Genomic DNA, 24,278 nt, shown 5'->3' with positions numbered 1-24,278 from the left:
TGGAAGTCATACACTGATGAAGCATGTTTATTTGTCACTCCTACATCTATGGATATCGTTCTTTGTCGGTCTCCGAATTTGATTTGTGTATTGTTTTGTTCTTAATAGTACGTTGAGTCCAGTGTATTTTTCTGTGTCCATTGTTTTAATCGAATTACAAAATAAACACAAACACTCGGCTGGCAGATGTTTGCCTTCTCCATGGTTTAGATGAAGCTGAATTGACAAACTGTTGGTTTAATGATTCGTTTGTCTAATGGTGTTTCGCTACGAAGTTATTGGTGTATATGGAACATGACGGACCAGGTGGTCATATACGATTTTGTGGGACAACTGAGAAAATGAAAAATGTGCGTAGTGATTGTCGGAAAATTGGCTCATAATATATTCACTGGATTTGCGTCACATCAGTAACTGATGTGGTTACAGGAATTAAATGGTCACCTGTTAAGTTATTTTTAGACCGCGGAACGAGTTATCCATCGTGTGCCTACTGTTCTTGCCAAACTAGTTCTTGATTTCTTCACATGAACAGGTTTTATGAAATAAGCCATTGGGATATGCGAGAAACATAAATGCTCGTCTTGAGTTTAATCTTTCGCGGATTCGTTCCTCTTGTCTGTACTGACTCAGAATTAATTTTGAAACAGTTAATCGTTTAGACCAGGAACTGGTGGGGTGGTTGTTACCCTGTGTGTGCAGACGGCTCACCCGACACTGTAGGGAACCCTGGAGCCCAGGGCTCCCGTTGATGGCACTGCTTTAGCTCAGGCTCGTAAAACCGTCCACATGTACGAAGGCACACGAGACGAACCCGAGCAGTGTTTCTGGGTCGGCGAAGAGTGAGTGGCCGGGCAGAAAATGTTCTGTTAAAGTAGGTACAATATCATGCTATCACGGTGGTATTTACTCCCGTCCTTTTCCCGCTATTTGACATTGTTAGTGGCCTGATATATTATATATCACGTGAGATGTATTGCTTCTTTTCAAGCGTTGCAATTTGGGGTGTAACAGTCTGAATGTGGCAGTGGTTTATTTCAAGTTTTTTACGTGCCTACACGTGATATACGAGGTGCGATCGGAAAGTTTCAAGACTGTGTCAATAGAGGGCGAACCGGATGTAGTACGAGCTTCTGCCTTTAGGTGGTGCGGCCTACATTTATAGTGAATCAGTGTGCCAGCCGGCATCATCGTATTAGCATTTGTTTCTTAGTTACGGGTGTTTTGGTAGTGCATTACACCGACCCTCCTGCTATTTCGGAATGGCGGATTTTCATGAACAAATCAAATTTTGCCAAAGACTCGCCAAAACGGCTACGGAAACCTATGAAATGCTAAAGCAAGCATTTGGGGAGTCCGCAATGGGTCGTGCACAAACTTTTGTGTGGCATTCACGTTTTAAAAATGGCCGAACCTCTGTCGATGATGACGAGCGTTCTGGACGACCATCTTCGAGCACAACGCCCGAAAATGTTACGAAGATTCGGCAGGCCATTCACGAAGATCGACGTCGTACCATCAACGACTTGTGCGACATTGTTGGGATAGGCTATGGGACCTGTCAGCTGATTCTAAAGGAAGAACTCCACATGCGACGCATCATGACAACGCGCCAGCGCACACCGCCCTCAAAGTTCGGCAGTTTTTGGCCTCAAACACCATGGCCGTCACCCCGCACCCTCCTTATTCGCCGTGTGACTTCTTCCTCTTCCCAAAGATGAAAATTCAGCTAAAGGGAAGGAGATTTGAGACGATAGAAGAGATTCAGGCAGAATCGCAGATGGTGCTTGACAGGCTGACAAAGAAAGATTTCCAGGGATGCTTCCAGGCTTGGCAGCGGCGCTGGGATCGTTGTGTTCACTCCCAGGGGAACTACTTCGAGGGTGATGGATGAATTTAATACCTGAGATAAGTGTACGGGTTTTTATAGGCGCAGTCTTGAAACTTTCCGATCGCACCTCGTATTTTTATACTAGAAGTATTTGCCAAAAATTCTACTCTTTTTTCAGTTCTTTTCCCTCATGCAACAAATTGTTGAATTAACAGTTAATCTTGGTGCATGTTACAACTGCATTTGTGTAAAGTAGTTGCAAAGAAAGTGTTCACCCTGCTTTAGTAAAAAAAAAAAATAACGCAATTTTAGACATGGTGTCACTTTCTTGTATCCATCAAGTAGATGTTGCAAACGGTTCTTTCCTGTTTGTTTCGTGAATAGTCTGAAAATAAATGCAATGCTTCTTGAATATCGTTCAAGAATTTCGCAGGACCCTTTGTATGTTTTATAATGGAAATCACCGGCAGGAAATGTTTAAAAACAAATTTAGAACACTTAGAGGACTCGTGACGCGGAACTTGTTCCTGTTTGATAATAGTTTTTCTTTGTTTGCTCAGGAGTAATAAGTCAATTGTATGACATTGGTGTACCTACTTATGTAACACAACTCTGTAGTCCGTCATGTTCCATCACGAGAGGCGTTCACGTGCGTGTAGCCGGAGTAGAACGGACATCAGCGAACGTCACTGTCGAAGTCCACTACTGGATCCTGTTCTGAGCCAGTTGAATACAATCCACACCCGATTTATTTAATATTATCTTCCCACGTACTCCTAAATTGTCCAAGTGGTAAACAAGCAATACAAGAAATTTTATCACGATTTCTCACCATGCTCTTTGTTTATTATGAATTACCTTAGAATGTCTAGGAATGTTTAGGTTCCAACGATTAGACGTTTCTTTGTAATTAAATTGTACTCGCTTTATTAGCATATAGGAATTAGAGTGTTGTATTCGTCGAGAAGCTGAAATCTCATGTGGATCGTAGGTTATTTAATTATTCTGTATCAACAGAGTATATAGGCGTTTTCCCATATAATGAATGCTTTTATGATTGTGCTTACTGAATTTAAAAGTATTGGAAAGGTAAGGCTTTGGCCTATTTTGAGGTACTGCCCCCATCTGTCGTCTGGAGGGGCTGAGGAAAAACACGAGGAACCTCAGGATGGTCGGTCCCGGTCGAGAATTGGAACAATACCACGATGTGTTATTTCCTAGTTATTTGCATCTCATACATACGAAGAGATTTTGACGATCCCTAGTACAACGTAGCCCCATCTACTCTTTTCCACATCTGCAGCAGGCTTTGATAAAGTCGACTGAGACCCACTTTATATTCTGTGTAATGTAGACCTTGTCGTCTTGAAAACAGCTATGCTAATTTTGGTTATCGTGTCCGAATTGCATATATGTTATTTGTATGTCATCTGATAGGCTGACCTCTGGAAGACGTGGCCAAGGCTGCGCGTGTTAATTTGTTATCATGGGCAAGGTAAACCAAGTGGTCGTTGTAATTTGACATTTAATTAGTGTTTGTTCATGCGCCTAAGGGGGCTCGTCTGTCCACACTTCGTGTTGCTTGTATTAGAATATACGTGTCAGATGTACAATCTGAGATAAGACACGGACTTTGTCACGGGTTTCTATAGTGAAGTCAGAGCCACGCCTCCATGTCAAAGATCACAGTCCGATCGTGTTGGTGAATTCTGGACCGACCTGTACCGCTAATTGTGTTTTGTCCTTAATCACAGGGTAGGTAACTTCAAAGCAATTGTCGTCGAGGAATTCTTGACCACTCAAAGTGATCTCACAATGGATTAAAACACTTTCAAAGATGTTTCGCATATGTATGTCTGTTCTTTCCATACAAAGATTTCATTTTGCTAAAAAAAGTGATTTGTTTAGTTTGTTTCCGTGGTATTTCGAAGATTTATTTGTCGAAAAGTCACAAGTAGCGTAACTGAGTCATCATTTCTAAAGGCGACGATATATGTAGTTATTTTCATTTAAACTAGCCCCGTAGTAAACACATTCTTTTTCCATAAAAAAAGGAAATTGTGTCTCTGGAGGAGACATTTTGTTTTTGGTGTTGGAATGTAACCTGCCCAGTATCAATGTCTTTTATTATTTTAAAACGTTGCGTTTTTAATTGGTACTCTGTAACTGATGCTCTATGGCTTTAGTTATGGCCAACTGTTTTTGAAACGATTTTGCCTTTAAAAATAACAAGATTGTAAGCTTAAAATAGAGACTCGTGTAAAGCAAATAAAAAAAGATGGATGTTGTGTAATGTAAAACACCTGTTATTTTTAATTCTAACATATTTTCCTAACCCTACTCACTTCAACTGAATGAGGAGGCATGTTCCTCTGAACTGATTGCATACAGCTGTAAGACTACATGGTATAAGTAACAGCTCAGAGGATCTCAATCTTGACATTGACTGTTGTTTTTATGTGTGTTCCAGTTACAATGCCTGTGTCATCAAACTCCTCAAACAGGAAAGAGCCTTTGATTGGAGCAATCATTGAGGGAACAGAGGAAGCTCGATTTGTGGTATGTTGAGCTCCTGAATAAATAAACTACATTTTACTAACTTGAATTTCAATTCTAAAAAGGGATACTTGATAGAATGGGCTAATTACTGTTTCTTTTTGTATTGTTTGGCAGGTATATAAAGCAGAGGACACCAGAGAAATTGTCTCATGCAGTGTACAGATTACTCAGATATGTCCACAAGAAGGATGGCTGGAACATGACCCTGTGGAAATACTACAAGCTGTTAGGGAGTGTGTCACGTGTGGTGTTGAAAATCTGGAAAAACTCAGCTATGGTGTTGAAGATATTGTTGCAGTTGGAATATCTAATCAGCGTGAAACTACCATTGCATGGGATGTAATCACTGGAGAGCCACTGTACAATGCTGTTGGTAAGACTTTTCTTCTTAATTACTTGCCAGTGTAATGGTTATGTACATTGGAGTGACCTGTACCTGTATGTTTTTATAGATATATTTTATCTAGTTGTGCAAACTATCAAATTATTTCCAAATGGGAGTAACATTTTTAAAATATTCCAGTACATAGACTTATGATTCCTTTGTGTTAAACCCTTAAAACCAGGAAAGTGCTAACTGTAAAAACTTTGCCATTTGTTGACATTTTGAACTTGGTCCTCCAACATCTTTCATTTTACCTTCCTACTTGTTTTATTTTATCAACGTTACAACATTCCTGTGATGTGTACTGGATTCTTGTAGCTGTGGTTAGTATCCATTGGCAAACTGTTACGAACTTGGTAATGAATCTTCTGATTTCATAAAAGGTGGGACATTCTTTTGGTCAGCCTAGTGCCTATTACCTTCTGAAGAAGAGTAGTTGCCATGAAGTTAGTTACAACATTTGCAAAAGGAGTTTTGTAAACATGTTTTAGAATTATCAGTGTGTGTGTGTGTGTGTGCGTGTGTGTGTGTGTGCGTGCGTGCATGCATGCATGTATATATATGTTGATGTGTTTACATATGTAATTTTTCAGTTTGGTCTGATATCCGAACTGACTCAACTGTTGACCAGATTTTGGCAAAAGTACCAGAAAACAGTAAGAATGCCTTAATGCCTCTGTGTGGACTCCCAATCAGTCCTTACTTCAGTGCTCTTAAAATGCGATGGCTTATAGATAATGTTCCTGCCGTGCGAAGAGCGATCAGAGAGCAGCGCTGTCGGTTTGGCACAGTGGACACATGGCTTGTTTGGGTGTGTAATTATTGCAGAAATACAGAAAATTCGGTGGCTCTTAGTAATTATGAACCTACAAATTTTTTATGTAAATTTTTTAGTAATACTAAAGTAATAATTATAAGTTCTTTAAAATTAAGTGATATGTCAAGTTTATCAAAGTAAGGGCTTTGTACAGTGTGTGTGACAGTTCTGAATTACTTAGCACTTCAGTATGATCACATGTTTCCTGTATTCTGATTTCAGAACCTGACTGGTGGAAGGAAGGGAGGATTGTTCATAACTGATGTCACAAATGCTTCCAGAACTATGCTGATGAACATAGAAACTCTCCAGTGGGATCCAGTATTGTGCAGGTATTATCATCTGTATTTAAAGTAACAGCAATAAAGTAAGGACACCAATCCTGATAATAAATTTTTTTCTTATCTAGCTGTCTTTGCTCCAAATCATATTTGAAATAAAAGTCAAATTATTAATAATTTTCATTTTTTATTTAGGAACTTGACATAATTTTAGATTTATAGCTAAATGGAAATCAAATGAAACAGAAAAATCTGTTCTGGCCACAGTTATAAGTACATTGGCTTTGTGAAGGTGTTTTAAACGGCAAAGTAACAAGATCTCCTTTGTGAAGGGCTTCATTCTTAAATAACTTTTCCTCATAGTTGCCATTTGTGTTCCGTAATACCAAGGCATGTATCCTAACATGGAGGAATTCAGTGTCAACCACCTTTAGCCAGGAAATGAAACTGTCACATTGTCGTCAGTTGCAAATCACTTACCAGCCAGGTGCCGTCCAAAGTGATTGAAATAACTTGGTTTGAGGTTAGAACTGCATAGCGGGTTGTCCCGAACATCCCACTTAGGCATCATGCAGTGTGCTTTTATTTTACTTTTTGAAACACTCTTGTATGTTATGTACTTTTGCGCAGAGTGCATGAAGTGAATGCATGTAGAGAGATTGTGTCTGTCCCATCTGCATATTATTTATCTGAAACTACTAAAGGGATTTATGTTCAATTTTGCCTCCATCTAGTGCTGAGATTTAGAATGAGTAGAAGCTACGAGGGGCAGTCAGAAAGTTCCCGGAATTGTGGTATAGCACTGTAATGGTAGGACATATGGCAATGCTTACCTAATCACCTTCTAAGTAGGACCCTTGCGCACACACACGCTTGCTCCATAAATCCTGTCATTGTTGGAAGCACCGGCGGAAGGCTTCATTTGGAATCTTCCGGAATTTGGCCGTCACATTTGATTTGATGTCCTCTATGGTTGGGAAATGCGCCCTCTTGAGGCCCATTTTCAGAGTAGGGAACAGCCAGAAGTCACTCAGAGTGAGATCTGGAGAGTATGGTGGTTAGGTGATGACAGGAATGCTTTTCTTAGTGAGGAATTGCTGCACAACCAGGTATGTGTCGAATGCGACGGCCGAACTCCGGAAGATTCCAAACGAAGCCTTCTGCCAGTGCTTCCAACAATGGCAGGATCGATGGAACAAGTGTGTGTGTGCACAAGGGTCCTACTTTGAAGGTGATTAGGTAAGCGTTGCCATATGTCCTACTATTACAGTGCTATACCACAATTCCGGTAACTTTTTGACTACCCTACGTATACCTCCTCTCCATTGTACTCCTACATGGCACTTAATGGGCTGGTTTTATTGGGGATTGACAACTAAAGAGACAAGGGGCATTTATATTTAGTTTATATCAGTTCAACAACACGAGGCTCAAATAGAACCTAATCAATTTTCTAAAAAAAAACAGTATGTTTAAAAAAATAATTAAGATATACAATGTTTACTTAAAATATTTGTTAGTGCAACATATTTAACAAAATTATTATGCAGTTTGATATCTGTCTTGTGATTACCTTTACAACAGTGAGTTTTGTACCTTCAATAAATGAACATGAAGACCAGTGAGGTATTCAGAATCTCAAATGATGCACTTGGAAAATAGTTATTTTAAATTGGAACACGTCTTTTTAATTTTATTCATATCCTTTCTTTTAAGTAGATCATCTAATGATAAATTACCATGTTGCAGATATTTCAACATTGCATCAAACTTATTGCCAGAAATTCGTAGTTCATCTGAAATATATGGTCACATAAAAGAAGATCCTCTGAAGGGAATTCCCATTTCATCAGTGAGTTTCCTTTTCTCTGTTGAAGCTGCCAGTTTAAAATTATTAGAGCAATTTGTTGTTGTTCAGTAGTCATTTCTTGTTTTAGATTCTGGGCAATCAACAATCTTCACTCATTGGTGAACGGTGTTTTAAAGAAGGTCAAGCTAAAAGCACATACCGTAAAGGATGTTTCCTTGTGTACAACACTGGATTGTCTGTAAGTCTGAGAGTAATTTGTTTTATGAAACTTCCAGTATGATTCCTCCATGATAATATTTGTTCTGTCTATTCCACATTGAATTTAAAATCTTTTATGCCACATGATGTTAAATTTAACATTTTAACTAACTTGTAGAGTAGTGTCCTTTGTGAGGACCTAGTAATCACTCAGCTGTTCAAGAAATTCTGTTCCTGTTATGGAGCCTGAACCACAAGAGCCCATTTGTGGATCTGAAGTTGAGCCAGATTATTAAGATTACTTCAGTATTATACTTCCATCCATGCGTAGGTCTACAAAGTGTTTTCTTCAAGTTTCTGACTAAAATTTTATATGAGTTTTACATCTTCCCTATACATGTTATTTGCCATACTCATAATATATAATGGTAAGAAAAGAAGTTATGTGTTGAACAGAATTGTATTGAAATAAAATATTCAAATATAATAGACAAAATCATAAGAATCTTGTTTGCAGTAGTCATATATGATTGTCTGTTATGCTTTTCTGATATTTCTGACAGTTTTATTAGTTTGGCTCCTCCCATGGTTAAAATTTTGTATGCTGTTTTGTTAGTGTTTTAGAGTAGTGTACTTAATTGAAATGATTTACTTGCAGCGCGTTCATTCCACACACGGCTTGGAGACTACGGTGGCATACAAAATGGGCAAGAATATACCAGCGGTGTATGCTCTAGAAGGCTCTGTAGCTGTAGCTGGCAGTGCATTGAAATGGCTCAAGAACAACTTGAATATTTTGAAGGAAGTCAGTGATTCAGAAAGTGCAGCAGCAGATGTGCCATCTACAGGAGATGTGTATTTTGTTCCAGCATTTTCTGGCCTCTATGCCCCATACTGGCGTAAGGATGCGCGAGGGTAAGAATATATAGAATGAAGGATTGTTGTGAAGGAATGATATGAAGGAATTTACAAACTTGCTTACATCCTTCATGGAATAGGGCCTTTTTGACAAGTTAGATGTTAATTGCTGGTGAATAAATAACCAACTGTTAATGGAACATGTCACAGTATTGTGTTCTGAGACAGTTGCATTCAGGCCACACCCTCACACTCCATTTTCTTAAGCTTAATTTTAACATTATTCTCTGACCTTTGCCTAGCCTCCTATATGGTCTCTTTCCTTAAGATATTTTGATTAAAATTCTTTGCACATTTTTCATCTCCCCATTCATGCTATATATCTTGTGTATCTGATTCACTTTGATTATCCTCATAATATTTGGTGAAGAGTACAAATCATAAAGCTGCTTCTTATTATGTAACTTTTGTTTTCAGCTTATTACTTCCTCTGTCTTAGCTCCAAATATGCTTCTCAGCACTGCGTTCTTAAATTCCCTCATCTTTGTTTCCTTTTAGAGAGATCCATTCAAATCAGAAATGTTATATACAAAACAAAGTGTCGTACGTTTCTTGTTAATTTTGTTGAGATAAATAATATTATAATTTCTTTAAGTTATTCATATTGAACCCCATGTTTAGTATCAGACAAGTAATTTAAGCTTAATTTTGTATTATATTTTGGAGCTGCAGTTTTATGCATTCATTTGTTGTGCATCATGATCATCTTCATGAATTGAAGAATTTATACTTTTCAGTGTTTTTAATTTATAACCATTTTATGTTTGTAGCATTATCTGTGGTCTGACTCAGTTTACAACCAGGAATCACATTATTCGTGCTGCGCTGGAGGCAGTATGCTTTCAAACGAGAGACATTCTAGAAGCAATGGCCAAGGACTGTGGTCATCACCTGACCAAACTGCAAGTGGATGGCAAGATGACAGAAAATAAGTTGTTGATGCAACTGCAGGCAGACCTCTGTGGAATTCCTGTTGGTAAGTTTTGTGCTGTCTGTAAAGGGATATGTATTTGGAAATATATTATTGGTGTTTCATCCCCACAGTTCAAGATTGTGCGTACCAGATATAGGCCAGTAGAGATGTTAAATACAGGGAGTGTACCTTACATATGGCAGTAATGGTGAATCTCTTTACTGCTTGGTGTCATTTTACATACAAAGTAATTTACCAGTAAGAAGTAATGTTATCTGCCCTTGATGCTCCAGTGCCACCTGGTGTACTTAATTAGACCTGTTTCTGCATATTTTTATACAAGTTTTCAGTTATTTTCTTCTGTGTGGGTATTAAGGAATGACACAAATGCCAAACGTGCTTCATGTGTGACAACTTTTTAAATCTGTTGTTGTTATTATGTTCCTCGCAGACGAAAATAGTTGTTAATAATTATTATTGCCAGGAAAACAAATACTCTGTTGTGTTCCTTTGTAGTTCCCAACCTGTGAATAATAATTTTCCGTATTTAGAATGGAAGCATTAAGTAACAATGAAAGTGTATTGACCTTTGAATATTATAACTTGGTGAACTACTGAATTACCTAATGGTTAATGATGTTAATAAAGGCAGAAACTAATCACTGGTGGTAGACAAAATCTTGGTCAGTGCCACATTTGACATGTGTTAATGGTTTGCCATCCTTGTTATACTGTTGCCATTGCAATTGAAAATAGGCATACTCCCTGCATAAATTAATCAGAAAATGGTTTCATTAAAATTTCAGCTGTATACTTTCAGTTTGCATGCTGAGAAGAATATACAGTTGTTTTGAAACAAATGTGGCTTCAATGTTGTTAAGTGTCAGTTGAATATTGACAAAGGAATTCAGAATGACTTGGATGTTGTGAAATCTGAGGTTCTCATGGCAGTGAAGATGACAACATTGTTCTTCTGGGTTGTGATACCATGTGGAATCCTAGGTAGATATCAGGATTTTGGAGAAACATACTATGTCCATCCTGTAAGATGGAGGCATTACATTTCTCTGAAATGTTGGTATCTGTATGTGAGTCACATGGTGTCACAGTCCATAGTAGCTTTGATATTGGATGCAGTACCATTGACTTAAACACAATGTTACTTGAAAAATCATCAAAATATAACTAAGTACAGGTGGGGGGGGGGGGGGGGGGGTTTGGCTAGATTAGCTAATATATCTTTGATATTGGATGCCATACCATTATCACTTAGAATACCATTAAAGTTGTATTGCCTAATGAAGACAAATCCTTCCGCTTAAACAGCTACAAATACAAATTGTAAAACGCTTAACATTAATGAAAGAAGATGGTTTAATAAAATGTATGAATCCAAAACTCTCATACCATGCTATGAAATATTAAGAAAATGATAATAACTTATTTATATTTTGATAGGTTTTCAAGTGACACTGAATTCAGAATGGTTATAAAAAAGAATTAGTTTTGTTATTAAGATGGCTGTCTTCTTCAGACTCACCATCATGAAAACCTCAAATCCTACCTCATTTTGTTATGTCTTCTGCTTAGAACAAACATCTGCATACGTCAGAATGGAAGCTCTGGGAGTAGCAATGGCTGCAGGCCAAGCTGAAGGGATTGGTGTTTGGGATTTGTATAAGGAACCTGAGGTACCAGTTGTCCATGACACCTTTATTCCCACCACCACTCACGAAGGTAAGATGCTGTGGGATGCAAACTGACTTCAGTATTGTCAGAGATAAAATATAATCCTTTGCTTTCAGTTAATTAAAACGTTTTGCTAGAAATTATATAGTGCTTTCTAAGTAGTAAATAGGTAAGTATGTTTCATCTTATGTGGCACAACAGCCCGAAAGGTAAGTATGTTGGTGTAACCAGTCTATCAGGGTAGCTGGAAATACTATCTCAGAACCTCTCCAGAGGTTAACTAAATGTGGGGATCCTTGCCACTGGACTCTTATTGGTCAGCAAGAAATTAGTAGGACAACATAATGCTTTTGATTTACATGTGGGTATTATTAACCAGATAGATGCTAATGATGACAATACAAGCTTGAATGACAGCTTATAGGAAGACTGGAAAACAACAGAATAATTGAAACATATTTTAGGATGCAAATGTAAGGGGTTAGAAGTTTAGGAGGAGAGCTGAGGTGATGACATGACATGGGCAGGCCACATGAGCCAACACCAAACTTGATAATGAGTTCATGAATTCATTGCCCTGATGACGGAGGCAGTGTGACCTCTGAAACATTGGTAAACATCGACCAGACTACACAGCGCAACAACCCAGAAGACAGAACTCTTCACTGATCTCTCTGTTTGAACAGAGACTGATGTGCTGAGTAATGTGCATAGCATATGTGAAGGCTATAAACAGAATTATCTTTTTTAATATTTCTATGATCTTCATTAATAGGCACAGCCAAAATTATCAGTGCTTTAAATATTTTTCTGTCACTGTTTGACAGAAATGCCACTCATTTACTCCAAAATCTGGGGCAATTACAAATACTTAATATGTAGGAGTTATGAATTGGTCACAGAGATATTACTAAGAGAATTAAAATCTACAAAATGAAAGCAACAGTGTGTTAAGTCTCCTTTGTCACAGTTTTCAATTATCAGCTGATCAGAACATTACTATTTATTTCATGTTACATAAGATTTTTGTTCATTTCATTATGTTTGCTTTGTGGTTATGTCTTTATAGAGAGAGATGCCCGTTATAGCAAGTGGAAAATGGCTGTGAAAAGAAGTCTTGGTTGGGCTACTACCAAAAAGTCTCTTGCAATGACAGGTAATAATACTGTTATTACTGCGTAACAGTTATGTTGCCTTTAATGATTTTAGGTCCTTTAAATCTGAGTAGTCCTTCCAGAGTAGCATGTACTTTTCATGGATGGAATACAACTTAAAAGCTGAGGCAAAAGATTGTTAAACTTTGTAAGAGTATCACGTTATCATAGTTCAGTGTAGGAAATATGTTTTCTTAATATGTCTGTTTGTGGCAAGATATGAAGGTGTGTTGTGCAACACTGTCAGGATATTTGAATTTTATTAACATAACATGTGGCAGTTGTATGTACCCAGAAATGACAGTACTGTATCCCTGGAAGGGATATTGAGTACAAAGGAATGAATACAAATGCATGGAGTGAAGTTGTAAAATCAAATTTAACATTTTCTTTAAAAATTCCATTTTGTATTAATAAACAAAAAGCATGGAAGCCTCCCTCCCAAAGTTCCTTACATTGTTTCATAGAAATGTCTTTGACATTAACAGGCTCGAAGGGAATATCAGTTCAGTAGTTAGAGTTTAAATTTTCTTGACATGTCAGAAACATTATTTTCATTGTTAAATAATCATATTAAATATACACCATTCAAATATGCTGTGCTTTTCTCAAGATATTTGTTCATGACTATTCTGTGTGGCCTTGATTACTTGCTAAAGCTAATGTGCTTGAATGGAACTTATTTTCACTTCTACTGTTAAATACTGAATTTTAATGATATAATTAAATCTCATTATGATATTCTTGCTTACATTGTTCATTCATGACAGATATTCAGAAGAATTTTCTCCAACCATTTAAAATTGCATGTAATTCATTGTTGAATAGCTTTCTGTTTTTCCATTGAATTTACCTTGGATTATTTTGCATTTGAAGCATATAAACACAAAACTTTTAACATGATTTATGTTATTTTTTTTTTTGAAGTGTAGCATTGTAGAATATTTCAGTTTTAAATGTGGTTCGGTGCTAATGTAGATCCTACTTCAGAATTATGGCATCATGTAGATATCACTTTGCTTTGGAGATTGCGGCAGAAGGATCTCAAAATTGTGTGCATGCATCTACATAGTGCCGTCACCCAGAAACAAGATTCACATTAAAATTCTTATATTAAGATATATTATACTATATTAATGTAATAATTTCTCCTGGGATGGTTGTTTAGGATTTGTTATGCTGTATTTGAGAATGGCTTGTTGATAATGTTGATAGAGTGTGATTGATTCTGAGACTGGAATGTAATCCACATGCTTGAATTAGTATTTATAGAGGGTAAGTTATTTGTATATTGGCATGGTTTTCACCTTCGTTTGTGGTTTATGCTGTTCCTTTCATCTAGCTCTATAATTGTGATTGTCCTGTAAATATTTCAGGTATGAGCACAAGGTATTCTGTTACATAAGTAGTTTCAGGTCTGATTGGTGATGATAAAATCATTTAAAAATAAATGTTATTACCTACTGTAGTGTATGTTACTAGGTAACAGCTACAGTGTAAGCTTGGTTAGTGAACTAAGTATATGCAGTAATAGTACACTAAAGAATCTCTTGATGGTAAATTTCAGGCTGGCTCAGAAGTTATCTCTGCTAATTGTTAATCACTGCACATTTTTGCAGTATTGATCACTACTGATTTTTCTGAGAAAGGAAATACCATTCTGTGTCACACGTTAACTGAATTGGTCTTGCATATTCACAGCATGCAAATCACTCTTACTCACTCAGTTTTTATTTGCTGTATATTATAATTACTGTTATGCTAATATTGTCATGAGGCCTAGTCTGCTTTGAAGTGATTACATATCAATGAAAAATTGTACATGTACGTATTTTGGTGTCTGAAATAGGACTGAAGTGGAGGTCCTTATTTGTTCATGTTTGTGATTCTCACTGTTAATGCAAATAATCCATAAAGTGAGTTCTAGAATTTATTGAAAATAAATAAAGTAAAAATTAGAAACCATGAAGAAATTTGTGAGTTGTCAGAAGTGGGTCTAAATGACTTGAGGGTTTATGGAGGTAGAAACTAGAGAAAAATTTAAGACTGAACTTGATACAATCTTCTGGGGCAGCAAGCCATTTTAGTTGTGGACAAAATCCCAACGTTTTGAAGACTGTCTTCATCATCATTGGAATGATGATGGTGGTGGAAATGGTCTCAGAAATGTTGGGCTTTTGTCCAAAACTGACATGGCTTGTTGCCCAAGAAGATTTCATAGAGAATCATTGCTGACAACTAATACTGCAATGCATTTGTTCATGTTTAGTGTGCTGTTGTTATGTTGTGTGAATAAAATAGGTGCTATGAAGAACCAAAGCTTTACATTAATAATAGATCTGAACTCTTGCACCTAATTATAATGTATAATAGAAGTATTTCATCATGAGAAACTGTGAGGTCTCATTTTATAACATTTTAAAAGACTCACAATGGTTTTATACTTTGTTGCAGATTTTGTTCTGTCTCTTTGCATGAATGATAATTCAGATACACAGAAATGTATTTGGAATTTATTGTTGATCTCCAAATAAATAATGAAACATTACAAATTTAAAAATAATTACAAGATATTCTTTACCTTTAACCCTTTCCTTTTGAAGGGAAGTTAATTACTCTGAATGTAAATAAAGACCAGGTTGGAGTACGTAATTGAAATATATGTCTAGGCATGACCAAGAGGAGAAAAAAGAACTGTAATCCTGAACCACATTGTCACCAGCTTCTTTAGTAGAATAATTATTTTAGTACAATTACAAACTTCTAGTACTCACTGTTATACCATATCATGGTCGTTATTTCCCTTGGGAAAGTCTCATAATTTGATATTTTAGCCACCTGAATCCAAACCATATTTATATTATTTCCCTTTCATTTATTCCAAGGTCACACAAGCAGCTTTTTTCCGTGATGTTTAATTTAAAGTGCTGCACATTTTATTAGTTGCCCTTTTGGTATGTTCACAGGCTGTCTAACCCTCTGAAGACTAAATAACAAAGTTTCTCATATTTTTATTTTCATTCCCCAGTCATTTCATATGTTTAAGATCCACAACTCTTGTTTCATTTATATATATTTTTTGAATTCAGGACTCATGCCAACATAAGAGTCCAAGTCTTGTATGTATATACTCAAAATTAACTGTATCAAATTCTTGAGCAAATCAGAGTTCTGCAATATTAATTTTCTAGACTAATATCGAGGTGGTATCTGGTTTGAATCTTGGTCAAGTTACTATAGTTATTGTTGCTGCAGGTTTCTGTGGTGTTTCTTAGTTACTACAGATAAAACCAGGATAGTACTTTCATCTTTCTTGAAATCCTCTTATCCACCATATATGATCATCTTCCTAACATCCATGTTCCAGTATTTGACAGATAGAAAACTAGGAAAATACTGTCACCGCGAAACAAAGTAAATCCTAACTACTGTTGACACAGAATTTCTGTATCATGTAGACACATTTTCTGACAGTCCCCCAATTTACTAGTATTGCTAGTTGCCAAAAAAATGATTATTTAGAACTTTGAAGCATGTCTAAGTAATATTTAAACATTCAGTTTATTCCATCAACACTTCAGTGTAACAGAGATTTACTAATTGATACTGTATAGACACAGGTCAGTGGTAGGGTTTGTATTTTGAAGGTGTTGACTCTCCTGAATGAGTATTTGTTTTTAGTGTTTGCATCGTACATTTTTATTTTATTTTTATTATAATTTTCTCTTTAAAGTTTCAAATATGGAAAAAAGTCCTTTTTATATCCCCTTGCTTATCACTTCCAGATTTTCAGATTGTAGCCACAACTTTTAAGTCTGCTTAGATTGTAATGCCCACAAAATAGAAAATTTAGAGATTTATTTTTGTGGTGGTTGTAAAGCACTTTCATATATTGTATTCAGCACACCTGCTTTATGTGTAAAGCTGGAATAGCTCAGTCAGTAAAGTGACTAGCTATGGGCCCCATTTTTAATCATATACTGATTATTGTTACCTTTCTTTATGCACAGGTTAAAGTTTGTATACAGTTCCCAAAAGTCTGAATCTACTGAACATTTTGTTTAAAAAGATGAGACCATTACAAGATAAGTTTTCATTTGCATGCATTCATGAAGTCCTGTTTGATATTTTTATTGTTATTATTATTATTATTATTATGTAAAACACAACATACTAGTATGGTGTAAAGTGTAACTAACTGAATGGAGGACAGTCCTTCATGAGAAGCTAGTAATTGCTCATTTAGTAAGGTTTATTATCATGTTTACATGTTGCTGGACACTATCTCGATCCAGATGAATCGTGTCACACTATGAAATCTATTTCACAGTTATCTTCCCCTATACATGTGGGTATCATGAATGGTCAAGAAGGATTTTGCTCTAAGACACTTTTGTTGCTTTCCAAGAAATGTAAATATTGTGACACATATGTGCAACTTTTACAGATGAACGATATCGTCTTCTGTCATCTATACCACCCAGCTGGTTTCTCATCTCAAGCTTTGGTATCCTTGTGATTTCCAGTGAATTGAAAAGGTGACACCAGTGAAGAATGTAGAACTACACAACAGTGCTACTTATGTGATTAAATTCTTGCTAATTTAAAGATGCAGAAGTAGCTTTGGTATGAAAGAGCTCAATAAGAAATTTAATTGTTCATTCTACATTGCTCTTACAATAAGGCCTTTTAAATCTTACAATGTGATGACCCATATAAGCATCTGTGTTTTTTATTAATAGAACTGTCACTGTTTTATCTTGATTGGGGTGGTTTGTAGTAATTGGTTGCGTGGTTAAATGTAAAAGGTGATATTGAACACATTTTACTTTGTACCATGTAACTGAATGTTTGCTTTTATGAATAATGTAATTTTATTATAGTTTATATTTGTAATGTTTGCTTTATCATCATAGTTTGCATGTTTTCTCATGTGTCTTATTCTTTGTTCATTTTCTGAAACATTGAGGCATTTCAGTTTGTTTTGTTGTATGTGATAGAATAAAATGTGGGCTGTGAGTCAAATGTATTTAGTCATTAGTTTTACCTGATTTGTATGGTATCAAGGGAATCGTAAAACCAACTGATGATTTATTGATATGTTAATGTACTTTTTGTAGCTGTACCACAGCCAAGCTGAATGTGATTTAATAAATAATAATTTATTGTGATATTAAATATTTACACATAAACAGTTAAAATTAAACATGATATAACAGTCCTTTTAGTCCATATAAACTGGAGGGTGAACTGGTGTCTGTAAGTATATGGCAATAAACTAGGCTGAAGTCATCATAATACGGTGAATTTAAATCTTACAGCAAAGCATTTAAGCAACTGGTCCTCTAATAATTAGCACCATTGCTGAAGTTTAATCACTTATATATTTTGTGTTCATTAATGTTTAATCTGAAAATTGAACTGTGTATCATCAGGTTTCATAAATCTATACTAATGAGTAATTTAGTATCAGACACTGATAAAGTCTATTTAGATTAATCATTATTGTGTTTCAGCCACTAGTCACAATATGAAAGTACTGACACATCAACTTTTATTTAAAGTATTTAGTTGAGATATGACTTTAAGCGTGTGCATTGCAGAAATGATTATTTGTCAGTATTATGCTTTGTCAGTTGCATAGGTTATATGGTGTCGAACTTGGATGACTGTGGCTGATGGTTTTAGGAAGGATCTGAAGAAAGTGCCTATTTTAAGATCCTGCCTTGAAATAAGCCACAACTGCTTTAATTACAGTTCGTTACTTCCCATTTTATTTTGTATAACCTATGTTATTGAACAAGAAAAATAAATAAACTTATCAAAGATGTGATCATAAATTATCTTTAAGTAAATATACAGGACATTCCAGGAAAATATATACACACTAAAATAAGGAATATTAACCTTGTATGCATACATCTTTTTGGAACATCTGTATGTATGTTAGGCGTGTGAGGATGACTTTTTTTGTCTGTGCTAGGTGTAAAACTGTGAAGCTGAATTTCTGATTTCATGTTTATGTGTGAGGTATGAATTTGATTGAATGAGTTGAAAGAGTATATCAAAGGTTAAAAGGAACATGTACTGATCATATATTATTCACTTTTTGAAGTAAACCAGTAATTGCACATGCATTCTTGCACAAAGCCCACTGTATGATAGAATTTAAGCAAAATTTAAAGAAGAACAGCAAAAAAATCAGTAATTCTCATCTGGCTGTATTTGGATGTTAAATGGGCCCATTCTGTTATCACCATGCAATGGCACAGTACATTCTCATAATGTGGGTGGAGAAGACAGTCTCTTTATATTGTTAATAGTTGCAGGTACATAGAATATACATTCCATGGATCCTTAATAGGCAGAAGCCAAGGATGCATGGATGTAGAACATGTCATAGCACAAATACAGTACTTGTTTTTAATACAGATATAATCACAGTTATGACAGTGATTTACAGTCAACTACAGTATTACCACAAAAATAATTACACACAAGAGCATAACCACTATTGCTTACATGTGTTTATAATATCTGAGAATTTTTGGTTGAGGTAGATTCTTCTGTGGAGTAGGAGTCAAATAGAAGATACTGTTTTAGTGTTGTCTTAAATGTCTCTATGTCCTGATTTAGACTCTTATAGTGGGGGGGAAGATTATTGAATTGCTTAATTCCATTATAAGATCTGGGGTAGCTCAGTCAGTATAGTGACTGGCTACAGGCTGGACGACCAGGGTTCGATCCCCGACGGGGTTAGAGGATTTTTCCTCTACCCTTTGCATCCAGACATCCCAGTCTCCCATCTAATGGATACTGGGGTCTTTTGCCGGGGGTAAACTGCTGCCGGAGCATGATGCTGACCACTCAGCCCCATCTAGTGCTGAGGTAGGAGATATACCGCCCCCCCCCCCCCCCCCCAAGTGCTTACATGGCATGTGATGGGACAGATTTACTTTACTTTTTTTAATTACAATATAGTAAACTGCTTTTTGATATTTGCTGAGGTTATTGTTTGGCACATAAAAGTTATAAATGTTTTTGTGGTTCTATTGTGCATATCTAAGTTTATTTTAAATCTTTCTAATATTTGACAAATGAACCCAGATAGTTATCATCTGTTGATCACATGTTGATGTCAGGGATCACCCAAATTTTGAAATTCTTCATTTTTGGTTTTACATATAATTAGAACACATGGTTAGAAGTAAAATTGAAGTTACTTGTAGCAGTGTTGTTAACAGACATTTTAAGGAAAGTTGAAAAATATGTACATAAATGTAGGACTAACCCAGTTTACTACATAAGTGACAGTTAATAATTTTCTTATATGCAATTTATTAGTATTTATAAATATCAAACAGAAACATTGTACACAATAATAGCAAGCATTCTGAACTTCCTATTATTATTTACCCAAGTTAATGAATATGAATTAATTATTGATCCTTGACACACATTCTTCCAGTCTAGGAATTTCAAACTGCTAAGGAACCTAGTGATTGAAAATTTGATAAAAGAGGTTAAGAAGTACTGATATAAGTAAACATTGCAGAAAAATATTCTTCCTACATGTTACATTGTGACCATAGTGACTTAAAACCAAGCTAAATAAGACACATATTATGAATATTTTAATGTGATGTCTGTTGCAGAAGAAGCATTAGCCATAGAATGAATGGAAATATCAAAGTGTTATTGCCTATAACTGGAATGAATAATAGTTTTCATGATGATCTTTAATTTTATTTTAATGTATATCTTGTTAAAACTGGTTCATTTTAGTTAACATTTAACATTGAGTATCCCTCTAAAGCTGATCCAGGCAAATAAGTTGGTCAGGTGACTAGCTATGATTTGCACAGTGTGAATTCAGTTGTTGGCAGAGATATTTTACCAGTTTGTAATGGAACTAGTTTGAAAATTAGTGTTTATTGCAATTCTGTATTATTGTTACTTTATTTAATATACATGTAAACAGAATGTTCAAAAAAAGATATGAAATAATGTTTTTAAGTTGTCACATTCTAAATGAAAAGTTTCAAATAATTTTGTACTGGTTTTGCATGCCTGTTAGTGTACCTAATCACATGTAACAATTTGTGAAACATGGAACAAATTTTCATGACATTTTATGTAGGAGAGTTTTACTAAAATTTGTGAACACAATCCAGTTTTGGTTAAAACCAGACAATAACAGCCATGTTACATTAAGACTTACATGCATTTGTAGTGTAACTTACTACACAATTATCAGAGCAAGAAATATATTGTATAAAAGTTATAATGAAAAATGAGACACATTTTATGCCCAGTACACTTTACCTATAAGTGTTACCATTTTTGAGATGATTAAGCAGAATGGATTTTAATGCTGTCATCTGATATTCTGAGAACTGCTACTAGATTGATTTTAATAAAACTATGTATTGGTAGTTCTCTGCTTGTTTTATGCTGTTTAAAATAAAGCTACCAAATTTGAGTTTACAAGCAGAATAACTGCAGGCAACAATAAACTAAATGCATCAGAACTGTTATCTTATACATACATTTCCTATGTTGTTTTTCTCAGGTATTTGTGTAAAGAATCTTTTAGGTGATGGAGTTGTTGCAACCCAACCTAATCCATGACAGTCTGCACAGGACATTGTGAAAGCTTTGAAACTTCTACGTGAGAGATCTGTTCATCAAGGCTTACATGATTGGGACTAATTAGGATTTTGTTTGCTTGATGCTTTTGCATCTTGTAACAAAAATCCAGTATTCTTATGTAAGGTTATGTACTTTATTATTGATGTGCCCGATTTTGATACTTTTGCCAAGATGAATAAAAATAAATAAATATTTTAAGGTCACTTGGTAATTCCTCAAATATCCATAGCAGCTTCTGTGTTAGATTAGTTGTTTTTGGTTATTTTAATTGAGGTAGGGGCCTTGAGTAAGTAAAAAGGAATAGGCAGGAAAAGTCAGTTTTTGATTTGGTGGTGGCCTATTAATAATCTCATGACATAGTTTTTGGCTATTTTCCCTCCATCAATAACATTTCAGGAGTTTATGTATGACAACAACAAAATGATTAAATCCATGTTGCATAATCGATTCGTATGTTGGTATTACCAGTGGTTGCCTCTACTTCCGGACTTTGGTGCATAGTTTCTCCGTTAAATTTGGTGCGCCACTAGTAGCCGGTAGTTCGGAATTGCTCCGTCTCGTACATCTGCATAATTATCTTTGGTATTCGTCATTTGGCAAGCAGGATGCGGTGTCACAAAGTTGTGGGAGTGAGTTTCTGCGTTATCAGTGTGTTAAATAATTTTGCTTTCCAAGTTCGAGAGTTTGTGCTCGGAATTTATGGTGTGTGTGCAGCGTGATAAAAGTGGATGAATTAGTGTGAGATACGGGTTCTTCCTCTCAAATCTAAAGCATTTGGAAGCTTTTTGAGTAGGGAGAGTTCATCATGGCGGCTAACAACCGGAATAGGACAGCACAACACAAAAATATTACGTCAATATTTTCTAAGCTACACGATGCTTTCGCTGATGTTGTAGCATCACCGAGATTAGCAACAGATAAAAGGACATTGGATAAAACTTGGAAACTGATGGACAAAGTGGTGAAGCTGTGCCAGCATCAAAAAATGAACTTGAAAAATTCTCCTCCTTTCATTCTGGATATTCTTCCTGACACCTACCAACAACTAAAACTTATTTACTCAAAATATGAAGGTGAAATGAGTGTGCTTCATAGGAACGAACATTTCGTCTTGTTCACCGAGAACTTATTTAGGAAATGCAAGCAAGCTATTAAACTTTTTAAAGAAGGGAAAGACAAGATGTTTGATGAGAATTCCCATTACAGAAGAAATCTTACCAAACTCAGTCTAGTATTTAGTCATATGTTAAGTGAACTTAAGGCAGTATTTCCAAATGGGATATTTGCCGGTGACCAATTCAGGATCACCAAAAGTGATGCAGCAGAGTTCTGGAAAAACAACTTTGGAAACAGGTACAGTTTATCTGATTAAAAAAATCATAGTTTAAGTGCCATTTACTGCTGTTTGATAATATTTTTTCATTCCATTTTCAGTTAGTGTCTTCATACTACGTATCTTTCATGAACTATATCGGCTTCAGAATGAAAACACCTTCAAGTTCCATGCATGTTGGTTGTGACCTTTATGATTCAGTTGTTCACATTAGTTTAATTATTATCAGCTAATTTTTTATCTATATTTGAAGCATAATTGTGATGTGATATAATGGTTCTGATTCCATACGGATGTTTGATGAGATTGATATGATGATAGTATTTATGAATGTGTGTCCTCTTTACTTCATTTCATATTTATAAGATGAGAATCACATGTGTCCAACCCATCTTTCACTGAAACATATTGAGTAGTTAGTGGCTTTTGGATGAATAATGTGGACATGGCATCAGTTGCAATGCAGGTAATAAGAATTATTAAGATCCCACAGTTTAATCTTTAATTCAGTGTGTGTAAGTTTGTATTATTATTTGAGCATGTTTCAGCATTTTTGTGAACAACGGTTTTTCATGCTACTGCATTACTCTCTTCTCGGTATTTTTTAAAGTGAAAGTAATATCACAATCCAGAGTTACACAGCAAATGGTTTATAATGTTGTTTAGTCAAGGATTGAAACGAAAGTGGGTGTAATCAAGAGTAACACATACCATACCATTGATAAAGGTTCCCTCTACTAAATGACAAATGAGTTTATCAGTTTTTAATATGATACAAAACTTATTTTGAAGTTCATTGTTCTGAAATTAGTTAGGATGGAAGAGATGTTTCAAAAACTTTTTAAATCTGAAGTATTCACTGCTTTATTATTTATGCACCCTGCTTGTTGGTGTTACTGCTCATAGGAATTAAAAAATGAAAAGTTGTATTGTGCATACCAAGCAATTCCAAAAATTAGTGAGGGACACGCATGAACATGATGCCATATGCCTATCTTTCATATTTTTTCTTATTAGACAGTCTAAAAGTGTGTGTCATAGCACAGTCTTTTCTTGATTTAATAGGCCACTTTCAGTTCTAAACAGTTATATGGATGGTATTGGATTGCTTGACTTTGTTCATTGTCTGATGTTTGAAAAGAACACATTCTTCCAGGTAGTTCTAGCTATCATTGACTTGGATTCATCTTGGTATGGCTGTCTTCTGGGATGTAGTACTGTGTAGCTACTGACTGCATTTCAGAAGGGCCTGCAGCCTTCATCATCTGGTTGATGGATGGTTTGATCCTCTGAAATGTCATTCACTATCTACTAGACTGCATGGTGCTAAATCCAAGAAGACTTGTTGCCATGAGAACCTTAAATCTCACCAGCATCAGTTGGGTTTATTCCTGATGAGAAAATGAAATATGTATCTATTATTATGCTTGTACATGCAGCATATGTGTGGATACTATAGAACAGCAAACAAATTCATGTTTGTGGAATGACTGTCAATGAGGATGAGAGTTATCACATACCCACTGCAGGAGATAGTTTGACTTTTAGTGGCCTAGAAATTGCATGTTTACAGTAAATGTTCGTTATGTTAAGATCACCAGGTTGACCCTGATGGGTGGTATACTGAGTTATGTACAAAGGGTCTCAAGCTCAGTTTTGGTAATAGTTAAACTGAAAAATATGCTGTTGGCATAAAGGCATGCTGAACACGGTTGTGCAGTGTTTAAACACTCTTCAT

The 24,278-nt window shown here is 35.6% G+C and overlaps 2 protein-coding genes across 10 annotated transcripts in view; both read left to right on the top strand.

Annotated features, from left to right (window-relative positions):
* Gk2 (Glycerol kinase 2) overlaps positions 1-18,381 on the top strand; it is a 32,903-nt gene extending 14,522 nt beyond the window's left edge. For 5 of the 9 annotated variants that reach the window (XM_022072440.2, XM_022072447.2, XM_022072442.2 and 2 more), the window contains exons 2-12: positions 4,302-4,390; positions 4,505-4,763; positions 5,369-5,586; positions 5,815-5,924; positions 7,623-7,725; positions 7,811-7,921; positions 8,540-8,796; positions 9,570-9,775; positions 11,303-11,449; positions 12,471-12,557; positions 17,003-18,381. In XM_022072440.2, the coding sequence (XP_021928132.1) occupies positions 4,307-4,390; positions 4,505-4,763; positions 5,369-5,586; positions 5,815-5,924; positions 7,623-7,725; positions 7,811-7,921; positions 8,540-8,796; positions 9,570-9,775; positions 11,303-11,449; positions 12,471-12,557; positions 17,003-17,097 (1,677 nt within the window). In that variant the 5' untranslated portion in view covers positions 4,302-4,306 and the 3' untranslated portion in view covers positions 17,098-18,381. Of the gene's footprint in view, positions 1-853; positions 875-3,466; positions 3,587-3,659; positions 3,682-4,288; positions 4,391-4,504; positions 4,764-5,368; positions 5,587-5,814; positions 5,925-7,622; positions 7,726-7,810; positions 7,922-8,539; positions 8,797-9,569; positions 9,776-11,302; positions 11,450-12,470; positions 12,558-17,002 lie in introns of those variants that run through there. The other 4 variants (XM_022072446.2, XM_022072444.2, XM_022072437.2 and 1 more) reach the window with 4 other exon arrangements.
* Positions 18,382-21,779: 3,398 nt separating this feature from the next.
* The window catches only part of Cbl (E3 ubiquitin-protein ligase CBL), a 61,110-nt gene continuing 58,611 nt past the window's right edge, over positions 21,780-24,278 (top strand). Inside the window, exon 1 of the mRNA XM_022072463.2 lies at positions 21,780-22,560. Coding sequence (XP_021928155.1) covers positions 22,013-22,560 — 548 coding nt within the window. The 5' untranslated portion in view covers positions 21,780-22,012. The remainder of the gene's footprint in view (positions 22,561-24,278) is intronic.

The sequence above is a fragment of the Zootermopsis nevadensis genome, unplaced genomic scaffold, assembly GCF_977971745.1.
Source record: "Zootermopsis nevadensis isolate Lab colony 2312 unplaced genomic scaffold, Znev_1.0 Znev_ptg000022l, whole genome shotgun sequence".
In the NCBI taxonomy this organism is placed as follows: domain Eukaryota; kingdom Metazoa; phylum Arthropoda; class Insecta; order Blattodea; family Termopsidae; genus Zootermopsis; species Zootermopsis nevadensis.
The sequence above is the reverse complement of the archived record's forward strand: the minus strand, read 5'-3'. Positions and strand labels throughout refer to the sequence as shown.